At 44.6% G+C, this 18977-nt stretch overlaps 1 protein-coding gene across 9 annotated transcripts in view; it reads left to right on the top strand.

Annotated features, from left to right (window-relative positions):
- The window catches only part of CDC14B (cell division cycle 14B), a 344504-nt gene that overhangs the window by 39241 nt on the left and 286286 nt on the right, over positions 1-18977 (top strand). For all 9 annotated transcript variants that reach the window (XM_069227743.1, XM_069227768.1, XM_069227761.1 and 6 more), the window contains exon 4: positions 4377-4472. In XM_069227743.1, coding sequence (XP_069083844.1) covers positions 4377-4472 — 96 coding nt within the window. The remainder of the gene's footprint in view (positions 1-4376; positions 4473-18977) is intronic.

The following is an 18977-nucleotide window of genomic DNA, read 5'->3' on the forward strand; positions in this document are numbered from 1 at the left end:
ACGGGGAGTCTCGGTGCCCCTGTGGGACCCTGCACTGACCATGCCACTGGCATGGGCAGTGCAGGGGCCCCCTGACTGGGCCCCGTGCAGCTTTTCACTGTCTGCTGTGCAAACAGTGAAAAGCGCGATGAGTGTAACTGCACCCGTCGCACGGCCGCAACACCACCGGCTCCACTTGGAGCCGGCTCCTGTGTTGTGGCCGAGATTCCCGCTGGGCCGACGGGCGGAAACTAGGTTTCCGCCCCCTGGCCCAGTGGGGATCTCCAAATGGCCGCGGTGGGGGTGCGGCCGCATTGGCGGCTGCCCGGCGGTCCGATCTTGGCGGGCTATGTTGGCTGCTTGTTCCATAATCATGACTGGACTCGCAGCATTTGGGTCAAGCACAATATTCAAATCTTTCTGATGTCTCCATCCTAGGAGATCCGACCCTTCATTTGTGACATAAACCTTACCATGTACTCCATTTTCCTCAAATACAATATCCATCCACTGCGTTCCCACTATTTCTATTCTTCTGCCTCCATAACCAACTGCTCTCACATCGGTTTTCAACAAATCATCAGTGTTGTAATCAATGATGGATGGTCATAGGTTATAGAAGAGGTAGGTTTATTAGCTTAGTTGTAGATTACAGATAAAGCCCCACCAGGAGCAGCATCCTGCCGTTGAGCCCTTCTCACTCCAACTGTCCACTTATCCAAGCACAAACACTGTCAACATTCCATCCATACAATGACCTCACTCACTGGCTGAGCAGCAGGGAACATTAGGATAGTGGGGAGAATGCATAAGATAGAAATAGGCCACAACACATCTCCCCCCTTAGGAAAACAATAAATTATTTGAAAGCACTGAAAACAGCAAAACACGCCCCATAAACCAACCTCCAAAAAAGAGTACCACCCCATTGAAATAAACAGCACAGGTTAACAAACCCACTCTGCAATAAACAGAAAAGGTTAACAAAAAATCACTCTACATAACTTCAATACTCCAATGGTATGTAAGATGGTAAAACACAGGTAATCAATACGTTCCACAAATTTACAATACAAGTGTACAAATAACACAACTTCTCTGCTCACCCAACAGAGAACACTAACTACCTGTTCCCATCATGCATACTATAACAGGACCGGCCTGTTGCCTTCCACAACTAAACACTCAACAGGATTAGAGTTTCTTCCATCTCTACTGCGTTGGGGTGTAACCACCTATCCCATCACCATTCACTTAAAGAGAACCAGGGTCTCACCTATTCTCCACTGCATTGGGGTGTAAATATGTACCCCGATCACCATTCACTTAAACAGAACCAGGGTTTCACCTACCCTCTACTGCGTTGGGGTATAATCACATACTCCCATCACCCTGTACTCGAACAGAACCAGGGTTTCACCTACCCTCTACTGCATTGGGATGGAACTACCTATCCCCTTAACTTTGGGCCTAAAACACTGCCCCCACATCCTTTACCCCTATAGGAAGGATTGACACATATCACTGGGAGTACCCTATGTGACATTGGGCTTAGCACACTGCCCCCACATCATTAACCCCATAGGAATGATTGACACATATCACTGGGGTGTACCTCCCTTAACATTGGGCTTAACACACTGCCCCCACCTCCTCAACCCCATAGGAAGGATTGACACATATCACTGGGGTGTACCCTCTGTGACATTGGGCTTAGCACACTAAGCCAGTTTATGTAGCAGTCACACGATGATCCTGGTTCAGTTTTCTTAGCCTTTATTTCATAGAAGATAGCATAACAATTCATATAACCCCCAGCAACACTTCAAGCCACCACCTTCTCTCTGCCACTCCCTGCTTCTCCCTTCCCTTAGAATCCTAGATTCCACCCTCACAACATTCCATCATTCAGTGGGCATGATCCTACAGTAACCCTTCGGTTTAGGTGGAAAGACCCTATCAACAAGTCTCAAGAAACCCTTTGGTTCACCAAACAATAACATTCATTTGGTCACCCTTCCTATCTTTTATATAAAAACCACCTTCTTCTTTAACATTGTTCTTTCATCTTACAAAGCTTCCATATACACTTTAGCCCCCTACACACTCCAATCTGCCTCACTGCAGTCTGCCCCACTGCAATCCAGAACAATCCGTTCCACTCCAGTCCACCTCACCCCATTTCGGTCCACCCCACTCCAGTCAACCCATTACCTAAATCTACTCCAACCCACTCCACCCTATTTCACCCCCTCCACAACACTGCAATCCAAGACACTGCACTCTACGACATCCTCTGCAACTAAACGCTGCCTTGCACTCTACAACACTTTACTCAAATAAATAGTCTGACAATCTACTCCTCCCACTCCGCTCTCGGACACTGGCAACTGACACATAGCAACAGTCCACATAAATAAACTCCACATAATTCCAGTCAGCATAATTTCACTCAAAGCCACAAAGTTCCACGCACCACAATTCCACTCCACACATTTCCATTTCACACTATTCAAATCAACATCACATTTACACAAAACACCACATACATCCAATCCACACCACAGAATACCACATCATGCCACAAAATTCAACTCCACACCACATACTTAAACTCCACAACATACCACTACACAACCCAAAATGCCATTCCACATAATTGCACTCTGACACAGTCCCACTCCACATAGTTCTGGTACAGTCAAAACCACATTATTACTACCAACATAATTTCCCTGCACCCCATCCCACATAATTTGTTTACACACATACACATCATTCAATTCCATGCCACAAAATTCCACAACTAACAATCCCAACCCACATAATTCTGCTCCACATACCTCCACTCTCTAACACATGGGTAAAAGACATGTCATTTACAACGCCTATAGCTCTAACTCTCGCAAATGCGAGGCCTGTTGGGTGTGCCAATGCTTGTTACTGAATGGCTTTAGAAATCCAGTGCACCATACATGTAGCATTTATTGTTCCTCATTTGGTATTGATGAAACTTGCATAAACTGTAATGTACTCCAAAATTGAGTCAAAACCACCAAATTAGCACAAAACCGGAGTGCAATAGCCTCGTGTTAAAATCCTAATCAGAAATATCTTCGTTTGTTTACCTTCATACTAATGTTTGCAAAATTGAAACAGAACAAAATAAGTAGTTGACATCTGAATAAACATGCACCTTGAGTTCCTCTTTTATTTCAGTTGAGAATTGTATTAATTATGATGAAAAGGCCGGCAATGTGAGCAGTACTGATAGAGGACAGTGGCTATACCGATGAAACACGATATATGTTCAACTACCTGCCCTGCATGGACAGCAATGGAAGGCACAGGTGGTGATAGTGCAAAACAAGGGAAGCAAGTAATGAAAACTAACCTAGGTTTCTTCCAGATTGATGTCCTGGTGAGACAAGGTTAGCATGAAAAGAGGATAGATAATCATGGCAGCATCTGAGATAGGTGAGAAATGACAGTAAGCCTTGGGAAATATCCCCATTGTTTTATTTTTTTTATTTAAAAAAAAAAAGGGGGGGGGGTTGTAAGAATAGTTAACTAGGAATAACATTCAGTGATTTGATGGAGACTTGTAGATTGATGGTGCAAACATTTTTTTTGGGGGGGAAGGCCATGAAAGGGGTGCTGGTCTTAAATTGAGGGCATGTGTGAGGTGATGTGTAGGAAGGCGATGAAGTGTGAAGATCCTAGGGAGAACAAGCATTTGAAATGCAATGGGTCTTGCATTTGCTCCGGTTAGTTATTAGCGTTGTAAATTCCTAACTGGACTTTTCTTCCCACATAAATTGAAAATTAAAAGTAAAAAAGTTTCACATAAGCGATCTGATTCACAGCGCCATGGCCACCATGAGCATCAGTGTGAGGTGACACACAAAAGGAAAAAAGTTCGCTCACAGTCAAACTTATCATCCCCCCAAGGAAGGACAAACCTAAACCATTTGCCATTGTCATCAAAGGATGTTTGAAGGGAAAGCCCATGAACGTGGTAGTGATGGGCAAGAGGTGGGCCTTGTTAAAAGAGCAGATACATACAAACACGTCTGAAAAGCAGCGCTTGCGCGCTGCTATGCTCAGACTAAAAATGAGGTTGACTATGCAGTGTCTTACCCTGCCACTCTAGGATCTCGGTCAAGTCAACAGCCTGTATTGTACCAGTTGAAGCAATAAGATGTGTTAAGCACTCCGTAGCAATGGCTGGTAGTGGTTCCTGACAACTTGTACTGAGTGGGTTATAGTTGTCCTATGTCAAGGACAATGTGGTTCAATGTTACAATAAACTTTCAGTTGAAAATGAGCTGACTTCATAAAAAGGTATGAAATTCAACATATCTTGACTGCAGCAACTCTGCTTTATTTTTCTGCAGTCATCATTCCCTCTGGCAAAGAAGAAAATCGTCCATTATACTGGACCTGATCCAAAGAAACAAGCAAATGCTGCATTCCTAATAGGCTCCTACACAGTAAGTATTTAACCATTGTAAGTGGCACACACATCTGATCCATTCAATGCACACAAATGTTTACAATGCTTCTAAGAATGCCAGTGGGGTTACATATGTCTCCTAATTATTATGATTATCTAGCAATGCAAATGTTTCTGCATATATCTTACTAAAGAAGCCTGTAGGAAGTTGGCTCTGTATGCACTATTTCAACGTAAGGAATAGTATGCACAGAGTCCAAGGGTTCCCCTTAGAGGTAAGATAGTGGCAAAAAGAGATAATACTAATGCTCTATTTTGTGGTAGTGTGGTCGAGCAGTAGGCTTATCAAAGGAGTAGTGTTAAGCATTTGTTGTACATACACACAGGCAATAAATGAGGAACACACACTCAGAGACAAATCCAGCCAATAGGTTTTGTTATAGAAAAATATATTTTCTTAGTTTATTTTAAGAACCACAGGTTCAATTTCTACATGTAATATCTCATTTGAAAGGTATTGGTGGTAAGTACTTTAGGAACTTTGAATCATTACATTAGCAGGTATACTTTTTACATAAAACACAATAAGCTGTTTTAAAAGTGGACACAGTGCAATTTTCACAGTTCCTGGGGGAGGTAAGTTTTTGTTAGTTTTGTCAGGTAAGTAAATTACTTACAAGTCTCAGGTTTGGGTCCAAGGTAGCCCACCGTTGGGGGTTCAGAGCAACCCCAAAGTTACCACACCAGCAGCTCAGGGCCGGTCAGGTGCAGAGTTCAAAGAGGTGCCCAAAACACATGGGCTTCAATGGAGAGAAGGGGGTGCCCCGGTTCCAGTCTGCCAGCAGGTAAGTACCCGCGTCTTCGGAGGGCAGACCAGGGGGGTTTTGTAGGGCACCGGGGGGGGACACAAGTCAGCACAAAAAGTACACCCTCAGCTGCGCGGGGGCGGCCGGGTGCAGTGTGCAAACACGCGTCGGGTTTACAATGAGAGATCAAGGGATCTCTTCAGCGTTGCAGGCAGGCAAGGGGGGGGCTCCTCGGGGTAGCCACCACCTGGGTAAGGGAGAGGGCCTCCTAGGGGTCACTCCTGCACAGGAGTTCCGTTCCTTTAGGTGCTGGGGGCTGCGGGTGCAGGGTCTTTTCCAGCCGTCGGGAAATGGAGTTCAGGCAGTCTCGGTCAGGGGGAGCCTCGGGATTCCCTCTGCAGGCGTCGCTGTGGGGGCTCAGGGGGGACAACTTTGGTTACTCACGGTCTCGGAGTCGCCGGAGGGTCCTCCCTGAGGTGTTGGTTCTCCACCAGTCGAGTCGGGGTCGCTGGGTGCAGTGTTGCAAGTCTCACGCTTCTTGCGGGGAGTTGCAGGGGTCTTTAAGTCTGCTCCTTGAAACAAAGTTGCAGTTCTTTTGGAGCAGTGCCGCTGTCCTCGGGAGTTTCTTGTCTTTCTCGAAGCAGGGTAGTCCTCAGAGGATTCAGAGGTCGCTGGTCCCTTGGAAAGCGTCGCTGGAGCAGGGTTCTTTGGAAGGCAGGAGACAGGCCGGTAGGACTGGGGCCAAAGCAGTTGGTGTCTTCTGTTCTTCCTCTGCAGGGGTTTTTCAGCTCAGCAGTCTTCTTCTTGTAGGTTTCAGGAATCTAAATTCTTAGGTTGGCTATCAATGGCTACTAGCCCTGAGGGTGGGTACACCCTCTTTGTGCCCCCTCCCAAGGGGAGGGGGTCACATCCCTAATCCTGTTGGGGAATCTTCCATCTGCAAGATGGAGGATTTCTAAAAGTTAGAGTCACTTCAGCTCAGGACACCTTAGGGGCTGTCCTGACTGGCCAGTGACTCCTCCTTGTTATTCTCATTATCTTCTCCGGCCTTGCCGCCAAAAGTGGGGGCTGTGGCCGGAGGGGGCGGGCAACTCCACTAGCTGGAGTGTCCTGCGGTGCTGGCACAAAGGGGTGAGCCTTTGAGGCTCACCGCCAGGTGTGACAGCTCCTGCCTGGGGGAGGTGTTAGCATCTCCACCCAGTGCAGGCTTTGTTACTGGCCTCAGAGTGACAAAGGCACTCTCCCCATGGGGCCAGCAACATGTCTCGGTTGTGGCAGGCTGCTGGAACCAGTCAGCCTACACAGATAGTCGGTTAAGGTTTCAGGGGGCACCTCTAAGGTGCCCTCTGGGGTGTATTTCCCAATAAAATATACACTGGCATCAGTGTGCATTTATTGTGCTGAGAAGTTTGATACCAAACTTCCCAGTTTTCAGTGTAGCCATTATGGTGCTGTGGAGTCCGTGTTTGACAGACTCCTAGACCATATACTCTTATGGCTACCCTGCACTTACAATGTCTAAGGTTTGCCTTAGACACTGTAGGGGCACAGTACTCATGCACTGGTGCCCTCACCTATGGTATAGTGCACCCTACCTTAGGGCTGTAAGGCCTACTAGAGGGGTGACTTATCTATACTGCATAGGCAGTGTGAGGTTGGCATGGCACCCTGAGGGGAGTGCCATGTCGACTTACTCGTTTTGTTCTCACCAGCACACACAAGCTGGCAAGCAGTGTGTCTGTGCTGAGTGAGGGTTCCCCATGGTGGCATAAGATATGCTGCAGCCCTTAGAGACCTTCCCTGGCATCAGGGCCCTTGGTACCAGGGGTACCAGTTACAAGGGACTTACCTGGATGCCAGGGTGTGCCAATTGTGGAATCAAAAGTACAGGTTAGGGAAAGAACACTGGTGCTGGGGCCTGGTTAGCAGGCCTCAGCACACTTTCAATTCAAAACATAGCATCAGCAAAGGCAAAAAGTCAGGGGGTAACCATGCCAAGGAGGCATTTCCTTACAAAGCCCATTACCTTTGTGTGAGTAGGACTTCACAGCAAGCCTAGTTTTAAGGTGACTGATTTAGCAACTGGAACATTGTCAGTGGACTCTCCTCGTTCATATATCAGGATGAAGTACAAACTTGTATCATAAGCTTGACTTTCGGTGACTGTCTTTGGCAAATATATAGACATTCCCATGGAATGCATTAATTCTAACAGGAATGCAGGGAAAAGAGAAGCGTGTGTTCTGATTTTAAGACTGCAGCCGTTATCTAAAATGGTAGCTAATTTCTTACTCCGTTACACTTAGGTAACACCAAAAAGGAAGAAGTCCTAGAGGTGTGCAAATGTTCTGTATGTGGATATATTGGTCATATGAACTTGATGCAAACTGGTGTACAATATGACAATTGATGACTCTAAGCTTCACAGTGCATGCTGCGTTATTCATGTTTGGCCTGATTTTAAGGTATTCAGAATCGTTGTAGATTTTTTTTCAATGAACTGTAATGCACAGATTAAACCTCATGATGCAAGTAGAACACACACACTGTTTCAGCTTCCATCCTTTCACACTGATGCACAAGATAATTTTTTTATTAAACATGTCTTAACCATCAATCCTTTTTCATATATACCATGAATTGTACTTTTGAACAGTAAATATTAAAGCAGTATAGCTGCTATATTAAATTAAAAAGTAGGCATACAGTGCAGATGATAAGAGATTGTCTTTTCCGAGCCCACCATCATTAATAACCACAAACCATAGGCTATTACTTTTTTCAATGTTGGTTTTGGTATTGAGATGTATTGTGGCATCAGGCATCATTGACTACATGTCTCCTTTTTAAATTGATTTTACCTTCCTCTGTTACACGGGTATTAAATTACCTTATTTTGGCACAGCAACATTTAGCCAAAAGTGAACAAGACCTACATTGAGTAACCATCCAAAAACGTGCTGATATTGCATTCCTTAGTTACACAGGCCCACAATAAACCACTTTTCACTTTGTTCATGGCAAACTAATGATTAGTTTGTTTGCATTGTTTGTTCTTGCAACCATCATGCAGGTTCAGTGAACAATAATGAATGGTTATAGGAGTTGACAATTGGCCATCAAGGATATTGTAACATTGGTTCAGAAGAGCTGGAAGTTCACTGGCGTGTAGAGTATTAAATTGGTATTTTGTTGTGCTTTCAACCCTGGAAAGGCCAGAAATGCTTTTCAAATTAATGAGCAAGGAACCACTCTGTTTGATTGTTAGGCTTGTTTGATAGAGATATTTATTTCTTTTAAAAGAAAAGGGTGTATCTTCGAAGAATTCTGGTGTCATGTAAGTCTTGAATCTGAGTTTCTAACTGGTTACACTGAGGACAACATCAGAGTGATGAGTGGAGTGCTTGAATTAACCTCTGCCATTAGTAATTACTGTGGGCCACAGTCAGTGTGATGTTTGTTTTGCCCACCATGTCCCCTCAAACAGGAAACAGCCATGCACTAGTCAGCCTTAGCACGCTCGAACAGGAACTGCCAACCGGAACTACCAGGCCATGTCCCTTCTGAAAAGGATCACAAGCAAACCCCAGTCCAATTTCATCTTATTTGGGCATCATCAGTTGGGCGCTTGAGTCCAAGGGCATGGGACCCATGTCTGGGCATACCTGTCACAATTATGCCCGACCTTTATCTCTGCTAAACTACTTAGTGTTGCAGAGAGAAGTGAAGGTTAGTTTCACCTGCTTTTCCCTACCTTATCAGGTTTATATCTTCTGGCAACTGAATATGTTGCTACGAAAACTGTTGCATCCAAAAGATAACCTCAGACCCCATAGTATTTGCCACACAGAAGCAGTGATTCTGCAACTCGAGCATCATTAGCCACCATAATAGTGGCTTTATAGGGTCCATCAGCAGATATGGCACAATGGAAAGATCAGCCACAGTCACATGCCTGAGCTTAGAAAGTCCCACCAGATGCGGAAGACATTGCAATACAAGGCTAGGCATGAACACTGCAGCTGTGGGTTGTGAGTCCACCAAAAAGTGGAGGTGGTGCAACTCGAAGATCTTTGCATAAATCAGGTAATGGTTCTTTGAGGTTCACCAAGTTGCAGAGGGTGCAGCCAGGGAAAGCTATGGGTCTCGAAAGTCTACCTGTAAGCGGTACTAGCGCAACATCTGGTTACCCCTCAGTCCATTTATACATTGTGTAAAGGAACTGATGATGGCAACTTCAATATTAGTGCCAAAGTATGGATTGTTTGGTGCATTTATGCTGCACTCATGGCACCTTTTACCCTGATGAATTCAAACACCAGTGATTCATATAAAGTAGAACACTTAGGAAAACTGTTGATGTTGGCAGGGAGCTTCTCAATTTTATTGTCATATCTTAGACTTTCAGTGCTCTGTAACTCGTTGTTAGTAAAACCATGCTTCTTGCTTCCAGGCTTGCATGTTGTACTGCTCCTTGTCGGGGTCTTGTGATATTGGTAGGATGCAAACTGCACTAGGCCATTAAGCTTTCATTGCTATTTGGTAAATTGTTTTTGATAAAGTTATCCAAAACTATCTGTTCTATTTTTTATATATTTGTGCATCAGCCTCTTCATCACAATGAATAGGACTGGCTAAATCTGACATTTCTGTTGAAATGGAGACACCGGGACTGTAGTATAAAAATCTGCCACCTATGATATTTTGCAGTTGCGTCTGACAGGAGCTGTCATGCCAATCTAAGTTTCAAAAAATAAATATCTGCTCAGATACATTTTGGTTTGATAGTACTGAATGACTGCATTATTTCAGGCCAGCAATTCTTGATCAATTAGGAAGCACACAGTGCAAGTTTCTTTGTCTTTTGCTGTGTCACATTATGGTCATGTAAATGCAATGTATGCTTGAATAGGATAGTGATGCTGATGTGATCAGGGTCTGCAAATTTATCTCAGATAATTCAACAGTTATCTTGTGATTCCCTCCTTGTCACTCTACCGCAGCCAAAACTATCAATGATGCAAGCATTAGCTAACTTCCATGTGACAGAGCAATTATTGAGTACTTTCAACAGTCCCCTTAAAAAAACATCTCTACAGAGAGGACTCTTTTATACCTTAAGGAAGAGAGCAACTAAAGCAGTCAAGAACATTGTACCTATGTTCTATCTTGCTTTGTTAATTAGCATGTAACATGGGTAAATTCTATCACATCATTTCATGAAGTCATGGTTTTAATTCTTCACCTTTTGGAGATTTGAGCGACCACTGGGGTTTAAAACACTTTTTATTTATTTATTTCTGGAGGCATTAATTTTAGAAACGGATGTTATTTTCCCTTACCCATATTCTTGACTTAATGTTCATAGGAGGTACAACCTTAAACATTTTTAAAGTTGAGCTTGTTGCTGATGGGTTTTTCTGATTGCATGAACTGTTGAGCGTTGTAATCATACTATACTACGTTGATGTAAATACCTCAAACCTCATCCGATACATGTTGATGTAAAATGACATGTCACATGTAAATAGCTGCCTGAGATCGGCTTCTGCCTCTGTGCTTGTCATGCACTTCCCCTGGTTTTTGATGATTTAAGTGCATGCTCTGCAGCAACTTGATTGGAAATACCCCTGGATAGTTTAATTGAATTATTTGTCTAACGTTCTGTATTTCCATCTGGGCAGTTTCAGTCAACATAGGCACAGCTACAAGGCAAACTGTGAACTACATCATATCTAGGTTTAGTTGCTCAAATGAGGAAAAACATGGAATCCCTTCCTTACAAGACCAAAGATCTTTAAGGTTGTCATTGCATGCTGGCCTGAGAAATGCCATGAGAATGGCGCGATTTGTGTGCAGATACTAAGTCTCTGTTGGTTAAGGACCATGGCCAACTGCATATATGTGGCTACTTTGCAACTGCCTACAGTTCCTCCAGCATAGCTAATGCCTATTTCTTCACTTCTTTATCCATGCGCAGATCATAAAGTGTTGAAATCATTTAAGAAAAGTGAAAATATCAGTATGTGCGTAACTTGTTCAGCATTAAGGAGCTTCCAATTTGGCATGTTGCATCGCTCCTTTAGATTATTGGCTAGGACAAATATAATCCTTTTGTGAGGCTAGATAAGCCTTATGTAGACTTTAAACAAAGGCTTACACTTCAAAATCCTATTTGTAAACGCTGGCAATGTACAGCTCTGCAGCTTTGCAAAAAAAAAAACCAAAAACACACAAACTAAAGGCCTCATTACGACTTTGGTGGTTCTTTTCCAGGGCCTCCAAAGCTGCTGCAGGCAACAGACCGCCAGTGCCCACCATATTTGGTGTCCTTGGAGGACTTCTGCCCATTTCTGTGCTGAAGTCCAACTCCGAAGTGGCAGGTGCATCGCCAGCACCACCATGGCAGCAGGACTTTGCCTGCCGTATTACAAGCCATAATACGGTGTGGCGGAGTCCTGCTGGCGTGGTGGTGCTGGCGATGCAAGACAGCCAGGACCCATCCCCTCCTAGACCTCCTCCTCGACGGAGAAGGTAAATGGGCGTCTGAAAGGTGGGGAGAGGGGTGGTGTATGCATGTATATGTGTGCGTGTATGGGGTTTTCTGGATGAATGTGAGTGGGGGTGTCTGCGCATGTATGCGTATGCTGAGGGGTGTGAATGTGAATGCGTGTGTGAAGGGGTGGGGGGTGTTTGTGAGTGTGTGGACGTGTTTAGGGGGAGGGGGGTGAATAGTGTGCATGTGTGTGCCCACGTATGCATGTGTGTGCCGGCAACAGGAATGGAGATTCCGGTCACCGGGTGCTTGACCGCCAGGGTTTTTGTGGCGGGGTGACTGCCACAGAAAGCCTGGCTGAGGCCTGCCACCAGGTTGGAAGTGCTCACTGCCGGCCGTGGAGGTGGGACGCACTAGCGGGCCAGGTGGCGTTGTGGAGGCATGCCGTCTGCCAAGCCCCACAACTCATGATGTGGCGGTCCTTACCGCTGGGTCCGCACTGGAAGGACCACCAGCCTCGTAATGAGGCCCGAAGTGTTTAGCTTTAAGTGTATTTATGGAACTTTCTTTTAGGCTGGAGGATGTTAGTTGGTATTTTATGGTGCTTAGCTATGTATTTGGCTACTTTTTAAGCTTAAGCGCAGGTAGAAGCTGGCCTCTATATGTGTAAAAGCTTAATCCACATATCTTTGTATGTTGACTTTTTTTTTTTTTTTTTTTTTTTTTTTTTTTTGGACTGGACTCCTCATTTCTCAACCAGGTTATTTAATGGCATTTGTCATCATATGTCCATGTTTTGATTGCCACTGAAAATCGAGGTACCTGTGCTGTCCAGAAAAGATGAACCTGAGAAGAATGTCATCTGAATTACTGTTTTGTAGATATTTTCCTATAGCACCAAAGAAAACCTTTACTAGTCTCAAAAGATTTTCTTTAAGATTCCAAAATACACATTACTATTGAAAAAGCCACTGATGGACCCTTTAAAACCAGAATTACCACCTAACTTCAAACCTCTGATTACCCCTCAAAAGTGATGGAAATCTTTCTCACCAGACAGATATGGTTGTATATAGACAGTCTGTCTGGATTTTGCCTACTGCATTACACCTGTTATATTACACATTTGAGAACGGGAAAGACGCAAGCAAGGAAAAGTCAGCTGTACTTATACTGCTTTAGTGATATGTTTGCAGAGCCACTGGAATTATTCAGTTGTTCTTCAGTTGCTTGTCCACATACTTATTGATTTGCCACATAATCTGTTGCAAAATGAGCATATTCTACTTTTAAACTGGTACAAATGAGGTGCAACCCAGACAGTGTTAACAACTTTAAAGATGACAAAATAATGAAGTATCACAAATTGTGCCACCTTACACCATATGTCTTTTCTTGCTGCATAATTTAGTCAACGCTGACACATAATTTGGCCCTGTCCTGCTACATAATTCTAGTTGTCCTTATATATTTGACATGATAGCACATGATGATTTCCTGGTGAAGTGAATATCCTGGCTTGGCTTAAGTTTTTACAGGACCGGTACCAGCAGGTGAATCCTGGCCTATTAGAATATCTCCAAGACCATCTGTTTTGGGGGTCCCCTTGGGTCTATTCTCATCCCTTCACTTGTGACTATTGGATTAAATAGTCCAGAGGTCTTGTCCTGAACACTAGATGCATATGAACAGCAATTTTAAAGACATTCTAGCCTAAACAAATACAACTTAGTTGCCCTTTGGAATGAGTCTTGATATCCAGAGTGCACTGTCCCCGTTCCCTTTTAGGTATGTACTGTATTAACATCTCTGTGAAGCCTGGAATGCTGCTTAAGTGAAAGAAGATGCTATAGCCACATGAGTCACATTGATGAAAGGCTCTGCTACTAATTGTTTCACCTTGTCTTTGCACTTAATAACTCAGCATCTTCATGAGGGTGCAGAATTGGTTTTGCCTTGATTATTTTAATGCTGTGTATGAAGAACATCCAGTGCAAGCGATCAGTACACTACATTGGATGGAGAATAGAGCTGCCTGTTTCCTACTCTTGTGACCAAAGTACCTATAACCCCAAATGTTATGGCATCCAGTTAGATTTAGTTTAAAGGTTCTCTGCTTTGCAAATAGGACCATTAGCAGCAAGAGGCTGATTCGGTTAAGTTTTTTTTCCATGGTTAGGAAAGGCTGCCATGTTTAAGATGATGGAGCTGCCCAGATTCCTTTACCTACTTCAGAACACTCCATAGGCTATACCAAAGAGTGCATGTAAGTAGCTTCTTGTTCTCATTCCTAATTTGTCTCCTAAATGCTGGATCATCTGTCTCTTTGTACACCCAGTCATTCACCACGCACACCTGTGCCGCTTCGTAGTATCTCTGTATGTTTGGTAGTGCTATACCCACTTCCTTTTTTGGACCTTTGTAATGTTTTTAATGATGATCATGGTTGGCGTCCTACCCAAAGCAGAGTTCGTAGTAAATTGTCTACCTTGAGAAAAAACTCTTTGGTATCACATATGGAGTGTCCTGAAGTATGTAAAGGAATCTGGACAGCGCTATCATCTTAAACATGGCAGCTTGTTACTAACAAAGAGAGCTGTAACGACTGTCAGTTGCTCACATCCTGCTCCAAGCTGTGTAAAAGGAGTGCTAGATTAGCCCCATAGTAGGGGTCTGGAGTGTGAGTTATACAAATCCCTAAATATTTAAACTTCTCTCTATTCAGAGCAGCAGCGTGAGATGTTTTCTCACCATCTAATCCCCTATAGGGGATAATAGTGACTTCTCCCAGTTTATGGCGAAACCAGAGTGTTTGCCAAAGACCTTTAAAATAATTTGTCTGATCCTGTCCAGTGTCTGGGTCACATTGGTCAAGTATAGCAGGATATCTGCATATAACGAAATGCAATTCATTCCACCCGGCCAACACCATACCTGTGAATCAACATGTATCCACGCCAATCGCCAGAGCAAACCGCATCGGCGAGAGTGGGCATCCTTGCCTTATACCTTTCCGAATGCAAAACTCTTGCGAGGCTTGGCCATTCACTTTCACTAGGACGGTCATGTAACGGCTTGATCCACCTTATAAATTTGGGTCTAAATCCCATCTTCCTCAGAGTCCCAAATAGATATACCCAATCCACTGAAACAAAGGCTTTATTCACATCCAACTATGTGATTGCTTCCCCCTCTGGCGATTTTTGGACGGATGCTAAATTATGCAAGTGCCTTAGATTCAGCCTGGTTGAACGGCCTGGCATAAATCCGTTCTGATCCCTGTGTACTGAGTCTGTTACTACTGTTTTCAGTTTGTTTGCTAACAATTTTGCTAGAACTTATATATCTGCACTAAGCAGTGAAATGGGTCAGTAGGAGTCACAGCTGTCTAGGGGTTTACCTGCTTTAGGAATCGGCACCACCATTGTGGAGTGCATATTTCCTGGCCGCTTTCCCTTTTGGAATGCACTTAATATTGCCATGTGAATCGGAGCTACTGTTCGTTTCCACCGTTTTTTAAATAATTCTGTCGGGAGACCGTTCGGCCCCAGGACTCAACCTGACTTCATTTGACCCATTGCTATGGATACCTCGTCTTACGTGATGTCTGCGTCCAGACCCCTTTTTTCCCCGTAGAGCAATCATTTAAGAAGGCCAGTACTTTATGTACTGAGATTCACATGTGTAGCAAAATTGTTCTAGGAGTCTAGCAAAGGCTTCAGTAATATCCACACTTTCTCTAACTGTACCCCTCGATTCCCCCTTTATCTCCCTGTCCTCTTACCTCTCTCCTTGCTCCCCAACCATGCTAGCAATTTACCTCTTTTTCTCCATCCTTCATATATCCGTTTTTGCTTAGCCAAGTAAGAGGTCTTGGCCTCCTGCTTAGCCACAGCTTGATATTCAGCCCTCTTCAGAGCCAGTGCCGTATGACTAGATGAGGTCTGTGTGTCCAAATGTACATTTTCTAAGAGTACCAAATTGTCTTCTGTGTTGGCAAACTTGGAGAGTCGTTCCCTTTTATTGCTTATCGCTCCTGAAATAACCCCCCTAATCTTTATCGTTGCTTTAAAGGCCTCCCACAGTGTTGTCTGGCTTTGCACATTGTTTTTATTTTCCGCAAAGACATACTTAGTGGCTTTATTCATGTTTATTAGCGAGACAACACGTCTCCATTTTCCACGGCTGTCTAGGTCTTGAAATTTTAAGGTTTAATGTTATCAGAAGTGGGAAGTGGTCACTTGGTCCCCTTGTCTGATATTTTGCTTATCTAAATCTCATGAGTGATTCGCCTGTGGTAAAGTAGTCAAATCTGGAGTACATATAGTGTGTGCCCGGGAGTTGGAGGAGTACTCCCTTTCTTCAGGGTGTAGGTTCCTCCATATATCACATAAACCCAAGGCCTGCGTGAACCCCTCCAACGTTCCTCTTGTCTCCCTCTTGACTCGTTCCCTAAGCTGGATTTATGTTGTATCGAACACCAGGTTAAAATCTCCTCCTAGTGCCATCATGGCCGGTGGTGTCTCCAGTAGTGTTTCGCTGACCTTTCGTAACACTGCTGTCTGCACCACTAGGGGGGGGATATACATTAACCAACAACACTTTCTTCTTCCAGCTCTGCCAGTATCGCCTGATAACACCCTAGTGTATCTGTCCATAAGCTTTTGTAAAGGATAGCATTTTTCCTGATCAATATTGTCACTTCCCCCTTGAACCTGAGGTGTTTTGTGCCCCTACTCCTAATCTATATATCCCCACTTTCCAAACGTATCTATTAGGTGTGTCTCTTGAAAATACACTATATCTGGCTTTAGCCTATTTAGCCCTCTTTGTACCAGGCTCCGCTTTATCTTATTGCACAGAACATTAACATTTTATGATAAAAATGTAATAGCTTGTGTGTGTGTGTGTCATGGTGGGTTCAAGTAATGTGAGCCTGTCTGGATGTATCACCCCTTGTGCAGCATTCTGGGGACTGGTTCCAAACTTCGGTGTGGCTCAGTGTGTGTAAAACCCCTAAACTTACCCCCTCCCTACCTTACCGTATGGTGATTTCTTTGCCAACCCTCCCCCCAACTTACAGTATGTAAACATCAACAAAATCATCAACAAACTTTATATTCAGTCATCGCTAGGCTGTGGCTGCAGATCCTTTGTGCCAGTCCTACTCTTCACAGCACTTCTAATTTGCAGTGTCATAAGTATATCTCCAAGTTCTGGCAGCTCCCTATGAGTCTAGCCTTTGAGGCCAAGATCAGTCTCACCTGGCCTCTTCTGCCCGACCCATTCCCCTTACCCCAGCTGACATCTCAAGTCATGGGTGTAATCACCAGCAAATGGTCTTCCTCCAATTCCTGTTCGGTGTCTGCACGTTCTACACCACTGCCATCTCCCTCCTGGGCAAGGCATCGCCACCTGTTGTCGCAGAGCATTTCTGTGTGTTGTTAGTTCTTTAACGATCGGCTCCTGCGCCGCTTAAATCTGTGCCTTAGTAGGGGAAGAGGCACTTCTCTTCCCTTTGTTGTTCCGACGTTTCAAAGGTGCTGGTTTCCATCCGTCTCCCCCTGTCTAATTCGGTGGAGGTCCCGGCCACTTACCTCTGTTTTCCAGACACATCCAGGCATCATGTGCACTGAGCAGGAAGCAAGCCTTTCCTTCCAGTTCTACCCTAAATTTTGCTGGCTAGAGTAGCGAGTATTTAAGATCCATTTGCATCTGCACCTTCTTAACAAATGCTCCCCTTTGTTGGTGGGCGCAATTGGTATAGTCTAGGTATAGATGCACTTTGACCCACTGGCCTTGCTTTCTAGCGATCTGGAGAATTACATCACTGTCCCCAGCGTTTATTAGTCTTGCTATTATCGGTCTTAGATTAGCCTCTTGTTGCACAGCATAGTAGGGTATTCTGTGCACCTGTTCCACTGAGAAAGATTTAGATGGCTGACCCTTCAGGACAGTTTTGTCTAGCCAGTCTAACCCAAATAGTTCAATATTCAGGGCTTCCGATTTTTACGATACTCCCCCTATCCTCACATTGTGCATAACACTCTTCCTTCTGCATCCTCCTGTCTGATTGCCAGCTGTTGCATTCCTTTCTCGAAGTCACCACATTTCTGTGCAACTCCTTTGACTTGAGGCTATCACTCCCAGTTGATCCTCCTACTCTTTCACCCAGTCTTTCAGTTTTCTGTGGTCATCTCTCAATAAATGCACCTCACTTACTACAGCTGCTATCTGTGCCTCGTAGGACCTTTTGGTGTCCTTTATCGCTTGCAGAATAGTTGCAGTGTGCATTGCCTTCGAATCGGTATCCCATCTTTCCCCTGCCCAATCTGTTTCCATACCCCCAGATTCTCCACCCTGATGGGTGCCTTTCACGGTGTGGCTTTACCATTTTGTGAAGAGGCAAGTTTTCCAAAAGGAGTTATTCCACTGAAGGGTGCCCATCCAGATCGCTCCCCCAGCAAGTTGTGCATACAGTTTGGTAGGATCTTAGTCTTTCTTATGCTAGTCTACAAATTTGGTGCTTCTCGGGTGCTTCCTCCCCCTTCTTGCCCCCTCATGTGCTGTCCCCCACTATTTACTGCAGCTAATATTGTACTTACAGCATGTACCTTGGGGTGCTGTTGCCTTCATTGTTCGTGAACGCAGTGTGATATTCTCCCACCAAGTAGCTGCATGGATCTCTCCTAGTCTCCCATCTTAATCAACACTTTTTGCCCAAAGTTGGCAGGGAAAGGAGGTTGGGGTGTTGTCTGTCTGGGCTGTCTGGCCTCCAAATGCCGGCCCAATGTTCTAGAGAAAGCATGTCCTTGCCATGCACTTATGGATGCCGCCTGCCTTCCTTGCCAAGTTCTGGTGCCTTTCCTTGCGTCTCTGCACCCGGGATGTCTCATTACCCCTCTGTCCGTAGAACTAAGCTGGGGCGTTTTTATGCCTGGATCTTAACCCCACCTAGGTCTCCTCTGACATTGGAAAGGGGTGTCGGTGAGCCTCTGTCTCCCCTGGTCTGTCGGCATCGTCATGAGTCTTCTGCCTCGAGATATGTAGCTACCAGTCTTCCATGAATGCCGACGACCACAGCAGCGGTTTCTCACTGGTGACTGACTTCAGCGCAGGGGTAACACTTAAATGAGGCTCTGGACTGTCACTTAAGTGGCGATATGAAGTCAGCATGGAGCTGCACGGCACAACCTGTCTGTGCGTGGAATAATTCCTCGATCTTGTCTGTCCCATGGGG

Source organism: Pleurodeles waltl, chromosome 1_1 (genome assembly GCF_031143425.1).
Source record: "Pleurodeles waltl isolate 20211129_DDA chromosome 1_1, aPleWal1.hap1.20221129, whole genome shotgun sequence".
Taxonomy (NCBI): Eukaryota; Metazoa; Chordata; class Amphibia; order Caudata; family Salamandridae; genus Pleurodeles; species Pleurodeles waltl.